Here is a 23,146-nt window from a genome sequence, read left to right as displayed (position 1 = left end):
TTCTTGGTGCCCACTGCCCACAGCCCACCTATTCTGTTACCCACAAATCTAGTATGGGGGTCCCTAGGGGCTAGGGGGGGTCCCTGGCACAATTAACATATGGGGGTTCACAAACACGTAAATGAATTTGGGGGTCCTTCATTCATTCGACAGGGAAATGGTTTAAACAACGAGAAAAAGTCAAAATAAAACAACAACTCTTTAAAACGAGCTCAAAGTCGCTTATAAAGAGTAGACATGGCAACACTGACGTTGAACGTCATGTGATTTCACTGCCGTCTACATGATCAGCCAATAGGACGAGGAGCTGAGGATGATGGACACGACGTTCAGCCAATGACGCGCGACAAAGGCCAGCCCCCTCCGCCCCTCCAGCAGTCTGCCTGGTTTCTATTGTTCGTTCACTGCGTAGATCCGGTGTAGGGCCCGCCCTACTGTATCCGGTCATTGCCACGCACACATACGTTCAAAGAAACGGACTGTTTCCGTATCCGCTTTGGACCGGATTTACAAAAGGCAAAAGCAAATTCCACGTCGAACGCCATCAGCCAATGGGGCGCGGAGCTGGGAGTGATGGACACGAGGTTGAGCCAATGAGGCGCGAGGAGGCAGCTCCGTTTCAGCCAATCGGGCAGCGAGGAATCAGCAGCGCGCGGAAGAGGAAAAACAACGAGCTAACTGTTAGCTAGCGGCTAGCTTAGCTTCATGTAAACACTGTGATAATTATCATAATAATACTTATATACACACTGAGGTAGTTTAATTAATAAACTATCTCATGTTCACTTATTATCCGTATTATTATTAACGTGAAGTGACGTCACAGAGCGGCTTTAATCCTTAGCTAGCAGCTTTAGCATCATTAGCTGCTAGCTAGCTGGTTAGCCTGTTAGCTACTGGTGTTGTGTATCTATCGATACATGTAATAACTAGTATTATTATTTATAAATGTAATTACTGCCTGGTTTAATACAAACACACTCACTATGCATCATGTCAAGATCAAGACAGAGAAGCCAGGTGACACACACACACACACATATACACGCATACACATATACACGCATACACACACACACACATTATACACACACACACTCTCTCTCGCACGCACACACACACACACACGCACACACACACACACACACACACACACAGTGGTGGCAAAAGTGCTCTCAATGTATTTGCCTCAGTAAAAGTGAAAGTCCAAAATTCAAATTGTAAAACGTATTGGCATCAAATATTTTTAAAGTACCAAACAAGCTACCCATCATGCAGAATGATTGTGACATTTCACAGGTTTTCAAATGTCTAAAATGTATTAAAATCGTTGGAAAATAGCTGATCTACAAGCTCTCAACGTGTCGCACTAGAATCTATATCTAGTGACTAGATTGATAGCCAAAGTAATTGGAAAAGTATGTGTAGGGCTGATGTATTAATGTATGTCTCCTTGTATTAACAATCCAAATTAGCAAAGCAATTAGCAAGTTATGATTTAATTTAAAATAAAGTAGGCCTACAATATTTGCCTCTGGGATGTGTTGGAAATTGAAGTGCAGTTATTGAAAAGTGGAAATACTCCAGTAAATTGTCATTAAAGTACAAACGACGGATACACTTTATGAGTACTCCATATCTTCATAAAGTCGTACATTGGGTGTGTGTGTGTGTGTGTGTGTGTGTGTGTGTGTGTGTGTGTGTGTGAGAGAGAGAGAGATTCACTATTTCCCTTGACAGTTCATTTAAACCAGGGTTCCCCAATAGGCGGCCCGTGGGCCATTTGCGGCCCGCAGGGGGCTACGGTCTGGCCCACACCAACCCCAGTAATAATGGTGGTATAAGAGCAGCAACAACACTAGTATATCGTCGTTGTCGGGTGGAAATCTCGTATATCCCAATTTGTACGTTCTTTCGCAAATCATACAAGGCCGTCGCACAAAAGTAGTGAAAACAGCCGATCTACAAGCACACAACGCCTCGCGGGTGCGAGGCGTTGTGTGCTTGTAGATCGGCTGTTTTCTCTAGTTTAAATCATTTTCAATATGATAAATTCAAAATGAACGGTTTTGGACATACAAGATTTTCACCTGACAACGACGAAAACTGTCGCTGGAGTAGTGGGAACACCACCGCCGCCCCCTGCAATGTTGTGGCCCTTGGCTTGGTACCCTAGACATAATTCGGCCCTTGGGGAAAACTAATTGGGGAACCCTGATATAAACTGTTGACTGGAAGCTTCACAATATATTGTTTCTTTTAATTGTTGTCGTTGTTTTCTTGCAGACTCGGAGGTGGCTGGAGCTCGAAGTCGTCTAGATGCTGTTCTCCAAGTCCTGGTTGAGAAGAGTGAGACGGAGAGGTCTGTGAACTCTGTTTTCATTTAGAACTTTAAACTGTTCACTACACACTCATCAACATTGCAGCTGTACTGAAAGCTTGCATTATCCTCTTTCTATCTGCAAAATGTAGGCGTTTGGAAGTGCTCGTCTTTAACCCATTTAGGCCTAGAATTATTGAATGCTTTAACCAGTGAAAAATAGCAGATATACAAGCTCACAGCGCGGCACCGAGTGCCGCGCTGTGAGCTTGTAGATCTTGTAGATCTGCTATTTTTGAAAAAGTCGTGAAAATGTGTGCAAATCTTTGAATATTTGTATTTTCAAAGCGAACGTTTGTAACTCAAATTTTGCTTCTGGGTGGTCCCTGGAACTAGATATTTTGAAATGGGGGTCCGTGGCCAAATAAATATCATTTTGGGGGTCCTTCACATGAAAAGGTTTGAGCACCACTGACATAGTAGTCTCTCAAGAACAGACTAACTGAGCTCCAGTTAAAGTGAAAAGGACCTTTTCTTTGACGATGGCTGGCCAGGTCGCTGACAGAAACATAGTTTTTTTTTTTCCAAAAATCTTAAAAGGATTCAAAAGACACTTATAGAATCGGGTCAAAATTCAAATTTTCACGATTTTTCAAAAATAGCAGATCTACAAGCTCGCAGCGCGGCACTCGGTGCCGCGCTGTGAGCTTGTATATCTGCTATTTTTTTATATTTAAAGCATAAAATATTGCGTCATAGAGTAACAAAGTCATGACGTGACTCGCATAACATTGGGTCATCTTAAAATCGCAATCACACGTCTGCGGTGGATTTTTATGAAACAAACACTTTGCAGACAGTAAGAGGATAATTCAAGCTTTCAGTACAGCTGCATGTTGGTGAGTTTAACATAGTTTAATACCATCAGATAGGACTTTTCTGTTTGGATGAATGGGCTGTCAATGGTTGGTGTTGTAACTCTAGATTCAACATTCTGTATTTAAAAATAAATCTAGAGTTGCAAGTTGCAGCTAGTCCTACGACTTGATTCTCTCTTTACTCCTTCCTGCCCCCTTGTGGCTCCATTGGTACTACACCGAGTGATGACCACCATCAACACATATCTTGGTCACTTGTTCTCATGTTGTTGTTACTAAGGTGTGTTCACTATAATGTTAAAAATGTCATTGAGACATGTTTTTATTTTATTTAGACAGAACCCTAACCCTGAGACACAACACTGAATCTCTGCATTCTATGTATGTTTGGCCTAAAATCACACAAAGCGGTACAAACAGTATCTCTAAAGTCACGTCATCAACATGGATCTGTCCCATATTCCCTCCTGATTGGCTACGATTGCCTTCTAAAGTTTGTGTATGCGACCTGACGGTTGCTTATCTCCCGATTAGGGAGTCTTACTGGTTTACTAAGACACAACACTGTCTCTCTGCATTCTATGTATGTGTTTACCTTGTTTAATGTCACTGTGGACATTCTGGACAAAGATCATCTTCTAAATGTCTACATTGTATATTGTATTTGTATTCATCTCTGTCTTCGTTGATTTTCTGTGCAGGGAGACCAATGAAGAGGACTCTGGGAAGACTGCTGCAGACTCCTTAAACAAGTATGTTTGTTATGTATGAAGAAATGTACATACTTCTTAAACAAGTATGTTTGTTATGTATGAAGAAATGTACATACTTCTTAACCCATTTAGAACGGGTACGCATTATTGTGTATCATTGTTTTATGCTTTAACTATTGAAAAATAGCAGATATACAAGCTTGTAGAGCTGCTATTTTTGAAAAATCGTGAAAATTAGAATTTTGACCCGATTCTATAAGTGTCTTTTGAAGATTTCTTTAGAAAAACCTATGTTTCTATGTCAGCAACCTGGCTATAGCCATCGTCAAAGAAAATGTCCTTTTCACTTAACTGGAGCTCAGTTAGTCTGTTCTTGAGAGACTACTATGTCAGTGGTTCTCAAACCTTTTCATTTGAAGGACCCCCAAAATGGTATTTATTTGGCCACGGACCCCCATCTCAAAATATCTAGTTCCAGGGATCACCCAGAAGCATAATTTGAGTTACAAACATTCGCTTTGAAAATACATATATTCAAAGATTTGCACACATTTTCACGACTTTTTCAAAAATAGCAGATCTACAAGCTCGCAGCGCGCGCTGTGAGCTTGTAGATCTGCTATTTTTCACTGGTTAAAGCATTCAATAATTCTAGGCCTAAATGGGTAAACAAGTACGGCCCTTGGAACACAAGCTGCAGATGATGCCGATACGATGGTCAATGTGAAGAAAAGCAATGAGGTTTTGTCTGGTATTTCTGACATGTTTTATTTGACCTCCTCAGGGATCTGTCTCCATCGTCCGCAGGCAAACGGTAAGCCCTCCTTACTTCTTATGAAACACTTTCTGAATGGTTCTGTAACTGAAAGGAGTTAAAATCCGTGTCCTTGTAGAATCCATGTCAGGTGTTCCTACTTGTTGAGCTCTGGGGATGTTCAGCTCTGACCTGCAAACCGTAGCGGTACAGTACCTGAGTGACCGCTAAGGTTGTGGGGTTGAATCCACCATTTAGAGGGTCTATGCCCACACAGCAGAGGGATGGCAAGGGTCTATGCCCACACAGCAGAGGGTCTATGACTCTATGCCCACACAGCAGAGGGATGGCAAGGGTCTATGCCTACACAGCAGAGGGTCTATGACTCTATGCCCACACAGCAGAGGGATGGCAAGGGTCTATGCCTACACAGCAGAGGGTCTATGACTCTATGCCCACACAGCAGAGGGTCTATGACTCTATGCCCACACAGCAGAGGGATGGCAAGGGTCTATGCCCACACAGCAGAGGGTCTATGACTCTATGCCCACACAGCAGAGGGTCTATGACTCTATGCCCACACAGCAGAGTGAAGGCAAGGGTCTATGCCTACACAGCAGAGGGTCTATGACTCTATGCCCACACAGCAGAGGGATGGCAAGGGTCTATGCCCACACAGCAGAGGGTCTATGACTCTATGCCCACACAGCAGAGGGTCTGTGACTCTATGCCCACACAGCAGAGTGAAGGCAAGGGTCTATGCCCACCCAGCGGAGGGTCTATGACTCTATGCCCACACAGCAGAGGGTCTATGACTCTATGCCCACACAGCAGAGGGAAGGCAAGGGTCTATGCCCACACAGCAGAGGGAAGGCAAGGGTCTATGCCCACCCAGCAGAGGGAAGGCAAGGGTCTATGCCCACCCAGCGGAGGGAAGCCGCTTAGGGAGGGTGATATCACTGCACGTCATGCTACGGGCCGAGATAACTACGGTAGCCTGCATAGAGTAGGTTATTGATAACTACGGTAGCCTGCATAGAGTTGGTTATTGATAACTACGGTAGCCTGCATAGAGTTGGTTATTGATAACTACGGTAGCCTGCATAGAGTTGGTTATTGATAACTACGGTAGCCTGCATAGAGTTGGTTATTGATAACTACGGTAGCCTGCATAGAGTTGGTTATTGATAACTACGGTAGCCTGCATAGAGTAGGTTATTGATAACTACGGTAGCCTGCATAGAGTAGGTTATTGATAACTACGGTAGCCTGCATAGAGTAGGTTATTGATAACTACGGTAGCCTGCATAGAGTAGGTTATTGATAACTACGGTAGCCTGCATAGAGTTGGTTATTGATAACTACGGTAGCCTGCATAGAGTAGGTTATTGATAACTACGGTAGCCTGCATAGAGTTGGTTATTGATAACTACGGTAGCCTGCATAGAGTTGGTTATTGATAACTACGGTAGCCTGCATAGAGTAGGTTATTGATAACTACGGTAGCCTGCATAGAGTTGGTTATTGATAACTACGGTAGCCTGCATAGAGTTGGTTATTGATAACTACGGTAGCCTGCATAGAGTTGGTTATTGATAACTACGGTAGCCTGCATAGAGTTGGTTATTGATAACTACGGTAGCCTGCATAGAGTTGGTTATTGATAACTACGGTAGCCTGCATAGAGTTGGTTATTGATAACTACGGTAGCCTGCATAGAGTTGGTTATTGATAACTACGGTAGCCTGCATAGAGTTGGTTATTGATAACTACGGTAGCCTGCATAGAGTTGGTTATTGATAACTACGGTAGCCTGCATAGAGTAGCTTATTGAGTTTGAACATGTCTTTTCCAGCTAATGTCCATCCATCCATCCATCCATCTTCAACCGCTTATCCGGAATCGGGTCGCGGGGGTAACAGTTCCAACTGAGACTTCCAGATTTCCTTATCCTGCGCAACTTCCTCCACTCCCTCTGGGAGTATACCGAGGCGTTCCCAGGCCAGTCTGGAGATATAATCCTTCTATCTGGTCTTTGGTCTGCCACGGGGTCTCCTCCCAGTGGGACGTGCATCGAGGACCTTCCTAGGAAGGCGCTCGGGGGGGCATCCGTACTAGATGCAATGTTTCCCCTGGAATAAGAATGCTAGGATTAAAAAAAGTTCCTATCTCACAAAGATTTGACGGTTTAAAGTAATATTCAGGAGTGGTTTTGTTGTTGCAGCAGTGACAGACCAAAGTGAATAGTGAGGGGTTTGTGTGTCAGTGACAGAGCTCTTCTTTCTGTGTGTGTGCGTCGCATGCGCGCGCGCGCGCGCGTGTGTGTGTGTGTGTGTGTGTGTGTGTGTGTGTGTGTGTGCGTGTGTGCGTGCGTCGCATGCGCGCGTGTGTGTCTCATCCAGGCCTTCCTCGCGCTTCCCTCAGCACCGCAGGAAGAAGAGGAAGGAGATGGACGATGGCTTACCAGAGGCTCAACAACATAAACAAAGTAAAACAATGTGCAGACACACAACGCGCTGTGAGCTTGTAGATCAGATAATTTCAGTATTCGTTGTAGGTACAAAGTATACAGGGCTTAAGATCTCACACTTCTGATCTCATAGTATTAAGTAGCTCTGGATAAGAGCGTCTGATAAATGTTGTACATTTTAATTACATTTGATCTGACCTCCCCTCCCCCTCTACCAGACGCCTACATCATCAAGCTGTTCGACCGCAGTGTGGATCTGGCTCAGTTCAACACCAGCACTCCTCTGTATCCCATCTGTCGCTCCTGGATGAGGAACAACCCTTCAGTGAGAGAGAGAGCAGCTTCCCCCAGCCCCCCTCACTGCATGGAAGACGAGGTACCTTTATTATTAACACTACTAATAAAAATAATAATGTATTCTATAGCCGTGTACAACAGGCCTCCTCTCTGCATGGAAGAGGAGGTAATATTAATAATATTAATATATACACACAGAGCTGCTTCCCGATAATAATGATATATATTCCATAATGACTGAGAGAACAGTGGTCTTGTGGTTAGAGTGTCCGCCCTGAGACTGGGAGGTCGGGGTTCGATCCCTGGCCGGGTCGTATCAAAGACTCTAATAATAATAATGGGACCAGACCAAATATCTGAGTCTTTACCAAAATAGCGGCTTGGCTATTTTTGGTTTAGACCTGATCTACAAGCTGAAAACGTGCCGCTTGGAGCTGCGTTTCGAGCTTGTGGATCTGCTACTTTTGATGCCTTTCTGTGACGCTGTGGTGTGATCAACACGTAGGTTAGGAGTGGTTTAGTGTCACACGTGGGAGTCTGTCCCCACTGTCCCTGTTGCAATGCATTGAAGCCACTAGAAAAACATCTCTTCAGGTCTGAACGCACCTTTACGCCTACCTATCAGCTCCCAGTACTCAAAGGTGATACACCATGCATTTAAAAAGTATTTATGTCATATTGTTTATGTCCCAAAAACGTTTTTCAAAAGGTTTGAGGCTAAATTACCACTCCTGAATAGAGAGCCTCTCTCATTTTTGAATGGCTCTCAGAGCATTTTCAGCTGCAGTACCACCTTTGGCCTGAACTGTCAGCCGTCAGCGACGGCAGCAAATCTGGACAGCCTGTTTTGAGAACCTGTGGGATGCTTTTAACCTCCGCCTTCCCAAAACCAGAGAAAGACACAATGGTCAGAAATGGGACTTTGTGAGGATAGAAGGAGCTAGTGGGACCCCAAAAAAGGGTTTAAAATAGGAAAAGTGAAATTTCATGGTGTATCACCTTTAACTCAGGTGTCTACACGCCAATCTCTTTGATGTCTCTGGAGGCCCACAGCGCGTTGACGTGTTTACTGTACTTACAGTATTAACTTTATATCTCACCGTTAGGTTGGGGCTGCGCCTGGATGTAGCCCATTAGCCGCTAGTCGCTTCGAGTCGACGCTGAGAGCATCGCGCGGCCGTTTTTCTCCGTATACTCCAATGCATTTCCCCATCTTTAACGCCCTTTATCTCTGATGTTTGTTTTATGGCTAAAACTGTGGCGTGGTGCGGCAAAATGTCCAAATTTTGATCGGCAATGAACAGCTATGATCAACACTGGTCCATACAGTATGTTACACAATAACATCCTGTCTGCGCTCATGTGACCAAGTGACGTCATGACGCATGCATTGACGCAGCAGGGCCGGATTCAATACAATGGTGGTGGGCCTGGGCAGCGAGAGGGGATAAATGGGGCAATCCAGGAGCACCCGATGTGTTAAGGTGGTTGCACACTGCACTGTGTGTTTTCGTTGAATTTTGGAAATCCGAAAGCCGTAGGCCAGGGAGAGAGAGAGAGCGAAGAGAGAGAGAGCAAGGGACTCGGTGCGACAGCTGCGAAAATCGTGAAAAAACAACCCTGGTCCGAAAATAAATACGAAACGGGCGGCAGTGTGCAAAGACCTTTAGACCAGTACTTACAGTACATAATTCACACCCAGGGCAAGCTACTCATACGCTGATTTGGCCGTGCCCGGGATCGAACCCATGACCTTGTGGGCCAAAGGTCTACCAACTCAGCTACACGCACACACAGCCTGACAGCGACAATTATATAGCAACAACTAAGATGCTGGGTTAACTGTGTGTGTGTGTGTGTGTGTGTGTGTGTGTGTGTGTGTGTGTGTGTGTGTGTGTGCGTGTGCGTGTGCGTGTGCGTGTGCGTGCTCCTCCAGGCTCCAGAGCTGCTGAACGGGAAGGCCCAGAACGTGTACCGTCTCCCCCCTCCCTCCGCCTGTCCTGTGAGTTCTAATGGGGAGCCTGTCAACCTGAGGATCCCTATTATCAACAAACCTGTCGTCACCAAGGTAACCACATCAGCATCATCTAACACCTGTATTAGTTACCATGTTCTTTACGCATTCTTTCAGCATTCTTTACAACCTGTATTGATTACCATGTTAACAACATCAGCATCCTTTAAAACCTGTAGTCACCATGGTAACAACATCAGCATCATTTAAAGGAGTAAGGACTTTTTCTATTGATTACTCATGCCATAGAGCAGTGGTTCTCAACCTTTTCAGGCCACGACCCCTAAAATAATCATATTTCAACTGGGGACCCCCCACCCTGACAAGCACTTGGAATTGTAGTAGTTGGCATTACATTATTTTGACTCCATCTGTTCCATTGTGAAAATAGCAGAACTACATGCGTTGCGAGCCGTTGTGAGCATGTAGATCTGTCATTTTCACAATTTCGGCCTCTATTATTTGACAGTTCTGGCCAATTTTTGACCAGAGGTACTAAAAAGGTCCTTAATTTGTCACTTTAGATATTATGCAGATACCATGTATACACCTATACTGTATGTTGGTCTGGTTACTTTTGAGTGAGAAAACAATGTTAACATTATACTAACCATCTGGGGACCCCCCAACATAATTTGGGGGGTCCAGGTTGAGTACCAATGCGATAGAGACTTGGCCCTAGGCCAGACGGAGCTGGATATTTCATATATCCCGTTTTTTCAGATATCCACGTAGAAAAAATATCTAGGTCCCCAGACAAGCACACACACAGTAAAGTCTTCAGAGATATCCGTGTTCCATGCCTACATGGATCCAGTGAATCGGATATTTTTCAATGTCTTCACTTATTTATCCGGTTTAAAAAAATATCCAGTTTTGCGTCCGAAATATCCAGCTTTGTGTGGCTGCAAGCCCCAACTGCACAAAAAATTGTCTAACTTCAGAAATATCCAGCTCTGACTGTGTGGCCGGCAAAGTAGGTCGTGGGGGTGGCTTATTGTCGGTATCAGCCAGTAACACGCGGGAGTCTGTCCCCGTTACAATGCGCTAGACCCCTGGGAGATGGACTGCTGAGGTGGAGCGCCACACCTACCATCAGCTCCCAGTACTTGCCGCACGACTTGCCAAGCCGTGCTACTCATACGCTGAGTTGGCGGTGCCCGGAATCGAACTCCTGACCTTGCGGTGCAAAGGCGAGAGCTCTACCGACTGAGCTACCCGGGCACACAAAAGCACCTTAAAGAGGCGGTGCCCGAGTTTTGTACTTTTTCTGTTTTTCATGTGTCTAGGAGGTTGAAATTACTTCATTAGACCCCCTGGTGTGTTTTTTTTTGAAAAATGATGTATTCTCTTAGTATTTGTTTGTTTTCTCTTGGAGGCTGCCACCTTATGGCCAAAAGTGTCAGTTAAAAAACACAGATACTGTGACACCCTTAGTATCAACTCCTCCCCAATTGCCATTCACCCAACACTGTGGGGTGTGGCTATATCAGCTGGGTCACCACCCACCATGCCATCCATGCATACTTAATGAACTGGGGGTGTGGCCACATAAAAACCCAATTTTAACTCTTTCTGTATACTTTTTTGGAAAAGATCTTCCTCCTAGTATACTCATAATACCGGATAATCATGTTTTAGAGGGGAGGGGGGGAATCATGGCACCACCTCTTTAAGTTCAATAATGTCTTTTTGGTATTTGTCACATTCCTAAGACAATAATTTGATTACAATAAATGTACACCCATTGATTCCGAATGGGGGTACATTTACAATGCATTTGTTTGTCTTAGGAATGCGACAAATACAAGCAAATATTATTGAACTCAAGTCTTTATGGCGTGAGAAATCAATAGAGAGTAAAAAAAAAAAAAACATTTTGGGCGTGAACTACTCCTACTCGTCTCCATTGTAACATTATCAGCATAATTTCCAGACAAGGTCAGTGATGTGATGTTACTAGGTTTTCAATGTAATGGGTCCCGGGACCCACAGGTGGTCATTCAAATGGGTCCCAGAAAAGTTTTATGAGTCCTCAATATAAAGTTTACGTGCGCAAAATGGCGTCGGACGTCGGTGGAATCAAAACATTGACGTTTCTATCGCCTGTTTAAGACTTTCTACGTGGATTTTATTTGTGTTAAAGGGATATTCCACTTTCAAAAAAACTTTTTGTCATTGTATGGTCTAATCAGGCTTGTATGAACACCCTGAACAGTTTTTAATTTTCTTCATTCAGTATTTAGATATTTGATGTAAATGTTATCAGGCCCTCTAGGCCAAGGGCCTCTCCCCACACACACTCATTGTAACTTCAAACTCCATTTTAACCATGATAGATTCATTAAAAACACCCATTATGTTTTCTGGTGACTCATACTACCCTCCTAATACGTGAGCAGGCCATGTTTTTTCCATAACGTTTTTCATGTATTTTTTATATATTTTTATTGCATTTAATTGTTTCCATTTTCCCAAAGAAAAAAAATTAAAAATACACGAAAAACGTTATGGAAAAAACACGGCCTGCTCACGTATTAGGAGGGTAGTATGAGTCAGCAGAAAAAATAATGGGTGTTTTTAATGAATCTATCATGGTTAAAATGGAGTTTGAAGTTACAATGAGTGTGTGTGGGGAGAGGCCCTGGGGCCTGGGCCTGCCGGAGGGCCTGGTAACATTTACATCAAATATCGAAATACTGAATGAAGAAAATTAAAAACTGTTCAGGGTGTTCATACAAGCCTGATTAGACCATACAATGACAAAAAGTTTTTTTGAAAGTGGAATATCCCTTTAACGTAGGGTAAAGTAGGATGCTTTCACCCATGAACAATGGTGGTGTCTGTGGAATTTTCTTTTTTTTTTCTTTTACCGCAACGTGGTAAATTATTTTAACATGGACTCCAATGGAGGCGCATCCCCGGGACCCCAGGACCATGACATGAATGAGTCCCTGGGTGACTTGAATGAGTTTTTGATGCGGGATGCGCACGTAATGACATCACTGCAAGGTGTCATGGCTGCAGTCTCTCACCGCTTGTTCCCTCTCTGCACTTGAAAAGTACACTTTTAGTAGAGGTCTTGCTACTGTAGTAATGATGTAATATATATTGAAAAGTACACTTTTAGTAGAGGTCTTGCTACTGTAGTAATGATGCAATATATATTGGTGATGTATCAATAGTCTCCTCATTGACTATCAATGCAAAGTCACTCCTTAAACACATAAACGGAGCTGATTCTACCAGTTTATATAACCATACAAAACTCAGCGTTACGTTTGAACCTATTTAGACAGGGAACACCTATACGTATCCATACCTTTCAATCAGGGAACCCCTTTTGGGGTTGTTGCTATGTACAGCATATAGTAACTATAGTAAATATTTTGTACTTTTTGAATAAATATTTGTAGTTTTCCAGAAAACCTTTGAACTGGCCTCAGGTCTAAAAGGGTTAATGAAAGTTTCAAATGCACGGTGGTGCATTGGGTTTGGCAGAGCTACTTTATTATTAGACGTGTTCTGGAGAGGGTGATATTTATACATGTCTTCTTACAGCCTGTGAGCCAGTAGATACAACAGCAGGGGGAGAAATTAATTTGCAACGACTAAATTGTGGAGGGAAAAAAGGGGAAAACATTGGCTACTCAGAAAAAGTACCTGTTACTCAAGACGTAACAATAAAGATGACCTTATAGCTTGCAGCGTAGCTTTTCTGCGTGTTTTCTTTTTGGCCTTTCCGGCACATCATGTTTTTGTTTTGTGTTCCTTTCCATTTAACCCATTATGGTCGGGACCCCTTTGTGTGCTTTTACCCGTCAGGCAGGGGAACTGTGTACAGGGGTTGACACTAAGGAACTGTGTACAGGGGTTGACACTAAGGTCTCAGAGGAACTGTGTACAGGGGTTGACACTAAAGCCCTTTGCACACAGGCGCGTTTAACCGCACGGATAAAACGGACAATATAATTTTTTGAAAAGAAAACAATGATTCTCTATGACCTCATGCACACCGGCTCCGAATTAGCCGTGCGACGAGTGGCTGCCGCCGTGCGTTTTTTTCTCGATCGAAACCAGTTCGATTCGTGCGTCTTGTCGCATGCGGTAAAAAACTCATCACTCCTTTTATGACTCCTTTTTGGATCCGCAGCGCCGATTCCGCACAGCCGTGCACACCAAATCCAATACGTTTTATTCATGCCGCAAACGAAAAAAAACGCAACTGTCCTGTGTGCAAAGGGCTTAAAGTTGTACCATGTAACTTTTTTTATAAAACAAATCTTAAAATTGTCCTAACTGTTAAATCGCTAAAGTTTTAGAACACCCACTCCGTTATTTTCAGCTTCTGAAGCCTTCTCTTTATATGTTTTCTATGATCCTGGCCGTGGACCGGATTTCGCGCCATAAAGACGTAATCTGCATCATCTGTATACGTTGTGTATACGTTGCCCAATCACATCGCCGATCATGCACACATGGTACACTACCGGCCAATCACAGCGCATCTTGAAGTGGGGTCGCCATATTTGTAGTCACCCGTGTGTCTCTTTACTCAAAAGGTAATCTCGCCTACCAGGCAGGGTGAAGTAGTCCGTTTCTCCGGAATGCCTGAACGCACAGGAACCAGGGACCCCTCTAAAGATAGCTCTCGGCGTTGTGGAGGCAGACGCGGGGGTGTGAAGGTACGAAAAACGGGCGAAAGACGCGAACGCGACCGCGGTTTGCTATATGGCTACTGACCACTAGTTGAGAATCTTACACAGTATAGCTTTAAGGTCTCAGAGGAACTGTGTACAGGGGTTGACACTAAGGTCTCAGAGGAACTGTGTACAGGGGTTGACACTAAGGTCTCAGAGGAACTGTGTACAGGGGTTGACACTAAGGTCTCAGAGGAACTGTGTACAGGGGTTGACACTAAGGTCTCAGAGGAACTGTGTACAGGGGTTGACACTAAGGTCTCAGAGGAACTGTGTACAGGGGTTGACACTAAGGTCTCAGAGGAACTGTGTACAGGGGTTGACACTAAGGTCTCGGAGGTACTTGCCCCTCGGACAAGTACAGGTCATGTTCTACTTTCCCAAAGGTCATGCCCACTTGCCCAAAAAGTAAATTGTCCATTATAAAATGATACTGTAGGTAAGATTTTAACACTTAAGTTGCAATGATTTTTTCTCTTCAATGTCCCGCGATGCCATTGTCTCCATAGACTTCCATGTAATTTATAGTGCACGGATCGTGCACGCCCGTGCCTAGATGATGCACCACGTGTGTGCACACTGTCCACAGCTTTCAAACAAAAAAATCGCTTGGAAATCCGTTCAGGCATTCATGATTAACCAGCCATTATGTTTTCTTCAGATGTAAACAAACATGGCTGCCATGTTTGAAAGAATGGGTTGGTATGGGGGTTAAACATTCAATTTCGCGATCGCGATCATGCCTAAGCCTAATACATTTCTGGAGGTCCAAAAAAATTTTTTGAAAAAAAAAATCTTTGAAAAAAAATGTTTTTTTTCTTCAAAAACGGCCCAAACTCGGGAAACTCGGGGTTGGCACAGGGGTGGTACCTTTTCAAACTCGGGAAACTCGGGGTTGGCACCAGATGTGTTAATTACCTCTCAATTTAACACTTTTCTTTTCTTTACTTTCTGGGGCTGTGCGCAAAAAAGAATTCATACCTCAATACCTCCCAATCCAAATGCCTACCTAGCGATGATTGAATATGTATATGGTTTCACACTTGTTACATTCCACAGTTTTTAGAATTGGCCTCAGGCTAAACTATTCTTTTTCATTTTCTTTGTATTAAATGTTTAAAAATGTGTGTGCAAATGAACCAATCTAAAAGTAAACCAGTTGTATCCTGTTCAGGTGGAGCCTGGCACCAACCCAGGAACCCTCATCTGTGACCACATGGAGCGCTGGAAGAAGATACGACAAAAGTATGTTCATTAAAACACTTTAACACTCTACCACTGACACAAAAGTATGTTCATTAAAACGCTTTAACACTCTACCACTGACACAAAAGTATGTTCATTAAAACACTTTAACACTCTACCACTGACACAAAAGTATGTTCATTAAAACACTTTAACACTCTACCACTGACACATTACTGTATGTACTGTATGTATGTATGTTCATTAAAACACTTTAACACTGACACAAAAGTATGTTCATTAAAACACTTTAACACTGACACAAAAGTATGTTCATTAAAACACTTTAACACTGATACAAAAGTATGTTCATTAAAACACTTTAACACTGACACAAAAGTATGTTCATTAAAACACTTTAACACTGACACAAAAGTATGTTCATTAAAACACTTTAACACACTCTACCACTGACACATTACTGTATATACTGTATGTATGTATGTTCATTAAAACACTTTAACACTCTACCACTGACACATTACTGTATATACTGTATGTCTGTATGTTCACACTCGCATGACTGCGCCTGATTTTGAGGTGGTTTGGGTTTGCTCAGGAAACTCTGAGAAATGTTCCCTTTCATGACTTTTCCTAAACATATAAGACAAGTCAGGGGTTGACACTAAGGTCTCAGAGGCACTTGTCCGTCAGGCAAGTACAGGTCATTTTCTACTTGCCCAAAGGTCATGCCCACTTGCCTGAAAAGTAAACCATCCATTATAAAATGATAGGTAAGATTTGAATTAACGCTCAGCTCAACACATTATTTCTTTACTTTCTGGGCGATAAAAAAGTCATACATACTGTACCTCAATACTTCCAAATCCAAATATCTACATAGCTATGATTGAATATGTCTATTTTAAAATGTTAAGTATCAACAGTAAAAACAGCACATTATAGGTAAAAAGTGCTATTATTTTACATTCCACAGACCAGAAGACAGAGCGCTCTGGACACGTTCAGGTGTTTAGACAGATATCTGGTGTTGTGTTTATAGGCGGTTGAGTCCGCTCTCAAATGAGCACTTGTCCGGTCGGGCAACCTGAAAGCAAACTTCACCTGCCCGAAAGTTTTATTTACCTGCCGGGGGCCGGTGGGCAAGCCTTAGTGTCAATCCCTGCAAGTCTTGTTTTTTTTTCTACCATTTGAGACGTTTTGTAAATATGAAATAAAGATCTTTGAGTGTTTCCTGAGCAATCTAATTCCATTTCTAAATCTAAAAAAAAGGTGAAAATGACCTGTTCAGTCGTGTGTGTGTTAAAACACTTTAACACTCCAACTGACACAACAGTATGTTCATTAAACACTCCTGGAGCTAACTAACACATTACCGTATAAACTGTATGTATGTTCATTAACAATTTTGCTGCCATTTTAAACATAGCTGTAGTAAGGTGGGTACGCGCACGCATCGTGCACAATCTGTGCGCGACTCATCTAGTAGACGTGTAGACTCGGTGACAGCTTTCGAATAAAAAAACCCCCATTGAAATAGACATATCCGTTGCCACGCTGTATCCCTGCTTATCCTCCAGTGTTTACATGAAAAAACATTGAAAAAAGCCAGCAGTGCGCTATGGTAACACGTGGACACGTTCGCGCACAAAACGCACGATATGAGCGGGGATCATAATCCAGGCGTGTAGAGACTGGATCAAAGTTTCCAAACGCAAAAATCTGATTGAAAAATTAGCTTTCCATCGCCGAGTAGCCTCCTCTTCTGTTACAATGTAAACCAATGGAGGCGGGACTAATGGCCCAGGCTCAGACCGGATACGGAAAGCTAGATCCGGTCCAAACCGGAAATACGACCAGATACAGTTAGGTGGTGGGCCTAAAGAGCCAGAATCAGCGAAAATCAGCGATAATACTTTTAATCCTTTCATAATGATAAAAGCTAATTAAATTTCCGGGATCGAAAGGGCATGGCACCGCGGTACAGCGGGAAATCTCCAGTTTCGACGGGGATCGCAGAGTATGAGTTAAAACACTCTCCAAATGACACATGATTATGTACTTTATGTACTGAAGTTAACTAACACATTACATGTACGCCCATGGACCTAGTTACAACAATCTCCCCTTTTGATGTGCAAGTAAAATGTTTTTATTGTTGTTGTTACTGTTGTTTCAGATGGAAAGAGTCGTCCAACAAGAATCAGTTACGCTACAGCGAGAGCATTCGGATCCTCAAAGAGATGAAGGACATGTACGACCGCTAGCATCGCCTGCTAGCTAGCTACCGTACGACTACGACCGCTAGCATCGCCTGCTAGCTAGCTACCGTACGACGTCTAGCTTTATCTGTTAGCTAGCTAGCTACCGTACGACCCCTGACTGACTTCATCTTGTGTGCGATGGCGAGGGAGAGACATTGTAGTAAAGTAAAAACCTCACTTTACGACAATCCATTCCCCGGTTGTTTTTGGTAGCTTCAATCTCTGTATTTGGATTTAAAAATGTGTTGACACTCTGCCATCATGGAGTACTTTGTTAGAGGTGTTGTCTTTTAAATAATAAACAGTTTGAGCGAGAAGACAACAGGTGACGTCTGTTGTCAGCGCAGCGGGTTAATTACTATGCTCGTTTAATAATCCCAATGTGTCGCTTGCTGCTATTAGACGATCTACAAGCACACAGTGTGTTGCAGTGCTTGTAGATTAACAATGTTTTGCTGAGCAACATTGTTGGATTTTCTGTCTGGGAGTTTATTTTGTATGTTTTCCGTCCAGTGACAACAGGCCAGTTCAGCAGTAAGAAATGTGTGTAAATTAGGGTTGGGATCTGGATTTGATCACACTGTCAGAGCAGGTATGTGGACTGCTGTACAATTAGGCTTACAATACTGGTGGTTCTCAAACTATCATTTCAACAACCATCTACAATTCTGAGTGTGTACATGTGTACACTCTCAGAGTTATAGAGCTGTAAGGGTCCATTTGGTTCTATTTGTACACTCTCAGACTTACAGACCTGTAAGGGTCCATTTGGTTCTATTTGTACACTTAGAGTTACAAACCTGTAAGGGTCTATTTGGTTCTATTTGTACACTCAGAGTTACAAACCTGTAAGGGTCTATTTGGTTCTATTTGTACACTCTCAGACTTACAGACCTGTAAGGGTCTATTTGGTTCTATTTGTACACTTAGAGTTACAAACCTGTAAGGGTCCATTTGGTTCTATTTGTACACTTAGAGTTACAAACCTGTAAGGGTCTATTTGGTTCTATTTGTACACTCAGAGTTACAAACCTGTAAGGGTCTATTTGGTTCTATTTGTACACTCAGAGTTACAGACCTGTAAGGATCTTTTTGGTTCCATTTGTACACTCAGAGTTACAGACCTGTAAGGATCTTTTTGGTTCCATTTGTACACTCAGAGTTACAGACCTGTAAGGGTCCTTTTGGTTCCATTTGTACACTCAGAGTTACAGACCTGTAAGGGTCCTTTTGGTTCCATTTGTACACACTCAAAGTTGGAACCCCCTCAAGTTTTTCTTTTTGGTTTTATTCAATTAAGCCTTATTCTCTGCTTTCCAAAATTGGCAAAGATAGCAGGTATACAGGCACACACCCCCAAGCTTTTTTATTTTAAAGAAAATGTATACCACAGTACGATATTGTCACAAGAGTAGATTTGGTTAAAGATTCTGTGATGTGTGAATATGGTCTATGGGGCTCTGTGGCTCAAAGAATCTTTCTGTGGACATGGTGGCGCATTCAAACCTGGATAGTTCAAGCGGTGCGATTACGTAGAAAGTGAACACAAAGACGAGACGACGCGCGACTAGGGTTGTCACAATTATTACATAATCATCTAATCGCAATTATTTGACATTATCGCGATTTTTTTTTTCATAATCGTCATCATCGTTTCTATGTTGAAAAATTGTGGAAATAGCAGATCTACAGTACAAGCTCGCATTTTTAAGTATAAAGTCAAATATGTAATTTCTTTTTATTTTTAGGTTATGTGTCATATCTGCCATGTGCAACTTCAAAGCCTAAAATCCAAACAGTAACATAATTGTCAACGACAAAAACACAATTAAATCGTTAGTCGCAATTATTTGATTGACAATTAATCGTCATGTCAAATGTCATAATCGTGACAGCCCTACGCGCGACCGGGAGCAGCACGAACGATCCGAACGGGGCGGCGCGAACAGACAACGGTCTATTTGGTATCTTCGCCCCCCCCCCCCCCCCCCCCCCAGTTGGAATAATCCAAGTGAAGCGACCGTTGCTTCCCCTCGACTCCACCCATCGCGTCCTGACAGCCAATCAGCATTGATGTTGTCTGGAGACACGGAAATGTTTCTGGGACTCCCTTTTTCCAGGTGTTTTGCCTCGATTCTGACGTGACATCATTTCTTTCCAACGCTGACCAGAGCAACCAAAGTGAAGCGATGAAAAATACATTTTTGTCACTTGAACGGTTTGAACGCACCAGAAGAGCCTGGGTTTCCTATGCACTGCTGATTATGCCAAAAACTAAAAACACTCCACTTTCTTTCCTAGGAAATCCTTATAAGGATCTCACTTCCAGGTCTGTGTGTTGTTATGTCATAGAGCATGATTTGAACTTTGTAAAAGAAAAAACAGAATCAGTGATTGGATAGATTTGCTCAAGGCACACTGTGACTTTTATGAATTAAATTGTTTCTTCTAACTGTATTTGCTCTGCTACTCTCTACAATGTAATGATATAGTTTTGAACATTTCATACCCTTAATGTTCAAGATTACTTATTGTTACATCATATGACAAATGGTTAATGGCGCATTTATATAGCGCCTTTATCCAAGGCGCTTTACAGAGATTGTGCATTACAATACATTCACACACTGATGGCAGAGGAAACCATGCAAGGCACCAACCTGCTCACCGGGAGCAACTAGGGGTTCAGAGTCTTGCTCAAGGACTCTTCAACACTAACTCTGGGGGAGCCTGGGATCAAACTGGGAGTGGGAACCCTTCGGGAACCCTCTGTGTTCTAATGACGGTTTCTCTACCCCTGAGCCACTGCCGTACAACAGGATTGTTGTCAGGTGAATTGTGCGTGCCGTCTGGGTATGGTTGTGAGTATGATATTGTGTATTTGTGGAAAATCTGTTTTCTCATGGATTGATGTAATTTTTAACTCCTAAAACTCCCGAGAGTGTTGTCAAATAAAAACAATTCAGGGCATTAAAGTTCGGATTTTTATCTGGATTCAATAGAGAAGAGATCTAAATTGGACTTGGTTCAGTTTTTGATTTTATTGACAAAAATGGAGAACAGTACAAGTATTATCAATACGACACCCTTCCTAAGAGGAACATCTCAAATAAGACCTTTTACAGTCTTTTTTACGTTGGAAGCCCTCAGTATTTAATTCATGGACATAACAAATAGCAAGTAAAGAAAAAATTCAATAATATCACAGTTATAAAAACACTATGTACAACAGGACCAGTACCTATGTCATGCAACGAAGACCACTAGGCATCACAATGCATCAACACTGTTCAGTTTCTAATCAATCAATCAATCAATCTGGTTGCCACAACTCATCACACTGTTTAATCAGTCGATCTTTATTTCATCACATTGTTTATTGCAGTGGTTCTCCAAATGATGGTGGTAGGTGTACCCCTAGGGGTAGGCAGAGGTACTACATGGGGTACGTGTGAGAGAAAATAGAAAAACATGGTCACAGTTTATAGAGCAAAATGTGCTCTAAGTTGAAGTATTTCACTCCTTTTCTTATTTGCAATGTTGTATCCTTCAATATGTTCTTCCTTATATGTCCAAAACGACTATTTTTCAGGATTCAAATTCTAACAAATTAGCTCAAATATTTGATGCTACTTTTGGATGACAGTTTGTAATTTTGTAGTCATCTGAACTGTTTTAGTTTTGGTCCAGTTTTTTGTCAACTAAATATAAGATTTCAGTCAACTCAATATAGGTGTTAGTCAACTAAACATAATATTTCAGTATTGATGACATCAGGGATAGGCTATATGGGCATAAAAGGGTCAAGGATTGAGACAGATATCTCCATGTATGGCCATTAATTTATTAGTGAATTAATTGTCCCCGTTCACTTAATGGGGAATATTCAAATGGTAGGACGGAATTAATTTGCGAGTGTGACTCGCGTCACAGCAACCACACTTGCAATTTCCCATAATTGCATCTTTCTATAGTTTTAGTGTCGTAAAGAAAACTACTATTCTCTCAAAGCTCGTGTCGTGACACCTTCTGTATTTTAGGGGGAAAGAATTACATATTTATGTACCGTATTATAGATAGATGCATGGAAAATCAGTCGCCCAGAGGCGGCACAGCAGTTAAGGTTAAAAGGTTACAGGTAAAAATCTGAAAAAGAAAGGTAGGCCTACTGTTGTGTAGGCCTACATACATATGACCATACATGAAAGTTAGAAAGCATTTTTTTTAGGATTATAGGTGCTTGGTCTACCTCTAGAAGTCTAGATTATTATTTCTATGCATTTGATATATCGATGTTGATGTAATACCCTGCTCTTGATTAGGAGCACACACATTCATTACATTCAGACACCGATGGCGGAGGAAACCATGCAAGCTAGGCACCAACCTGCTCACCGGGAGCAACTAGGGGTTCAGAGTCTTGCTCAAGGACTCTTCGACGCTAACTCTGGGGGAGCCTGGGATCGAACTGGGAACCCTTTGTGTACTAATGACGGTTTCTCTACCCCTGAGCCACTGCCGTACAACAGGATTGTTGTCAGGTGAATTGTGCGTGCCGTCGGGGTATGGCTGTGAGTATGATATTGTGTATTTGTGGAAAGACTGTTTTCTCATGGATTGATGTGATGTTTAACTCCTAAAACTCGGTCCTCCTGAGAGACTGTTGTCAAATAAGAACAATTCAAGGGATTAAAGTTCAGGCACAGCAGTTGAGGTTAAAAAGGTACAGGTAAAAATATGAAAAATAAAAAGTCGGACTACTGATGATTAGGAGCATCTGCTAAATGCCTACATTGTACAGGAAAAGGGCAAAAAAGCTAAATAAGCATCAACAATACAGAGCAATGGAAAAAAAAAAACCTATACAAATATATAAATGTAAGATTCTGTGTACAGCAACAGTGTAATTCAGAGTACCCTGGATGAAAAAAGTTATTTACTCTTTGACCTGAGACGAGAAAGTCTGATAACCCCTCTGCCCCCAGAATAGAAGCAACTGGCCCTTTAAATCCCCAGCCCACCCCCTCAACCCCTTTTTACAAACACACACACACACACACACACACACACACACAGAGAGAGAGAGAGAGAGAGGTTTTTGATACAGACTCTGTTAAAACAGTGAACTAAAGAACTTAGAGTAACTAAACAACATGCACTTCAGTCAGTGTTGTCAGGTTTAAACCACTGAACTGCAGGTGTGACAGTTGGAACAGAAGTTAATTATCTATCTTCACTGTTGCTGTTGCTTTTTCTTGTGGGTGAATGTTGTCAGGTGAGTTCTCACTGCTTAGCATTAGCATTATGTTTTATGAATTAACTTTAGAGAAATGATGGTAAAGCACACATTAATAATGTCAGGATCCAACATGCAGCTTTGTGTTTGATATGTGAACTGAATATGTTGTAAAGAGATGTGTTTGTTGACAACATGCAAGCCTGAAGAACTGTGTGTGTGTGTGTGTGTGTGTGTGTGTGTGTGTGTGTGTGTGTGTGTGTGTGTGTGTGTGTGTGTGTGTGTGTGTGTGTG

General features: G+C 42.4%; 1 protein-coding gene across 1 annotated transcript; it reads left to right on the top strand.

Annotated features, from left to right (window-relative positions):
- Positions 1–666: 666 nt before the first annotated feature.
- Positions 667–17,910, top strand: lin37 (lin-37 DREAM MuvB core complex component). The gene is made up of 9 exons (XM_080751869.1): positions 667–1,020; positions 2,287–2,362; positions 3,900–3,950; positions 4,696–4,725; positions 7,068–7,153; positions 7,354–7,511; positions 9,369–9,500; positions 15,321–15,391; positions 17,532–17,910. The coding sequence occupies exons 1-9, from the start codon at positions 987–989 to the stop codon at positions 17,617–17,619; spliced, it is 726 nt and encodes a 241-aa protein (XP_080607995.1). The 5' UTR covers positions 667–986; the 3' UTR covers positions 17,620–17,910.
- Positions 17,911–23,146: the final 5,236 nt, after the last annotated feature.

This window comes from Nannobrachium achirus (assembly GCF_963921795.1).
Source record: "Nannobrachium achirus genome assembly, chromosome: 2".
NCBI classification, from domain to species: Eukaryota; Metazoa; Chordata; class Actinopteri; order Myctophiformes; family Myctophidae; genus Nannobrachium; species Nannobrachium achirus.
This window is presented reverse-complemented; position numbering and strand designations above follow the sequence as displayed.

Excerpts from the sequence above, each read along its gene's own strand:
- lin37 (XM_080751869.1), top strand. The coding sequence starts at position 987 with ATGCATCATGTCAAGATCAAGACAGAGAAGCCAG. Across the intron at positions 1,021-2,286 it reads GATCAAGACAGAGAAGCCAG|ACTCGGAGGTGGCTGGAGCT; the intron begins GTGACACACACA and ends GTTTTCTTGCAG. Across the intron at positions 7,154-7,353 it reads GGCTCAACAACATAAACAAA|ACGCCTACATCATCAAGCTG; the intron begins GTAAAACAATGT and ends CCCCTCTACCAG.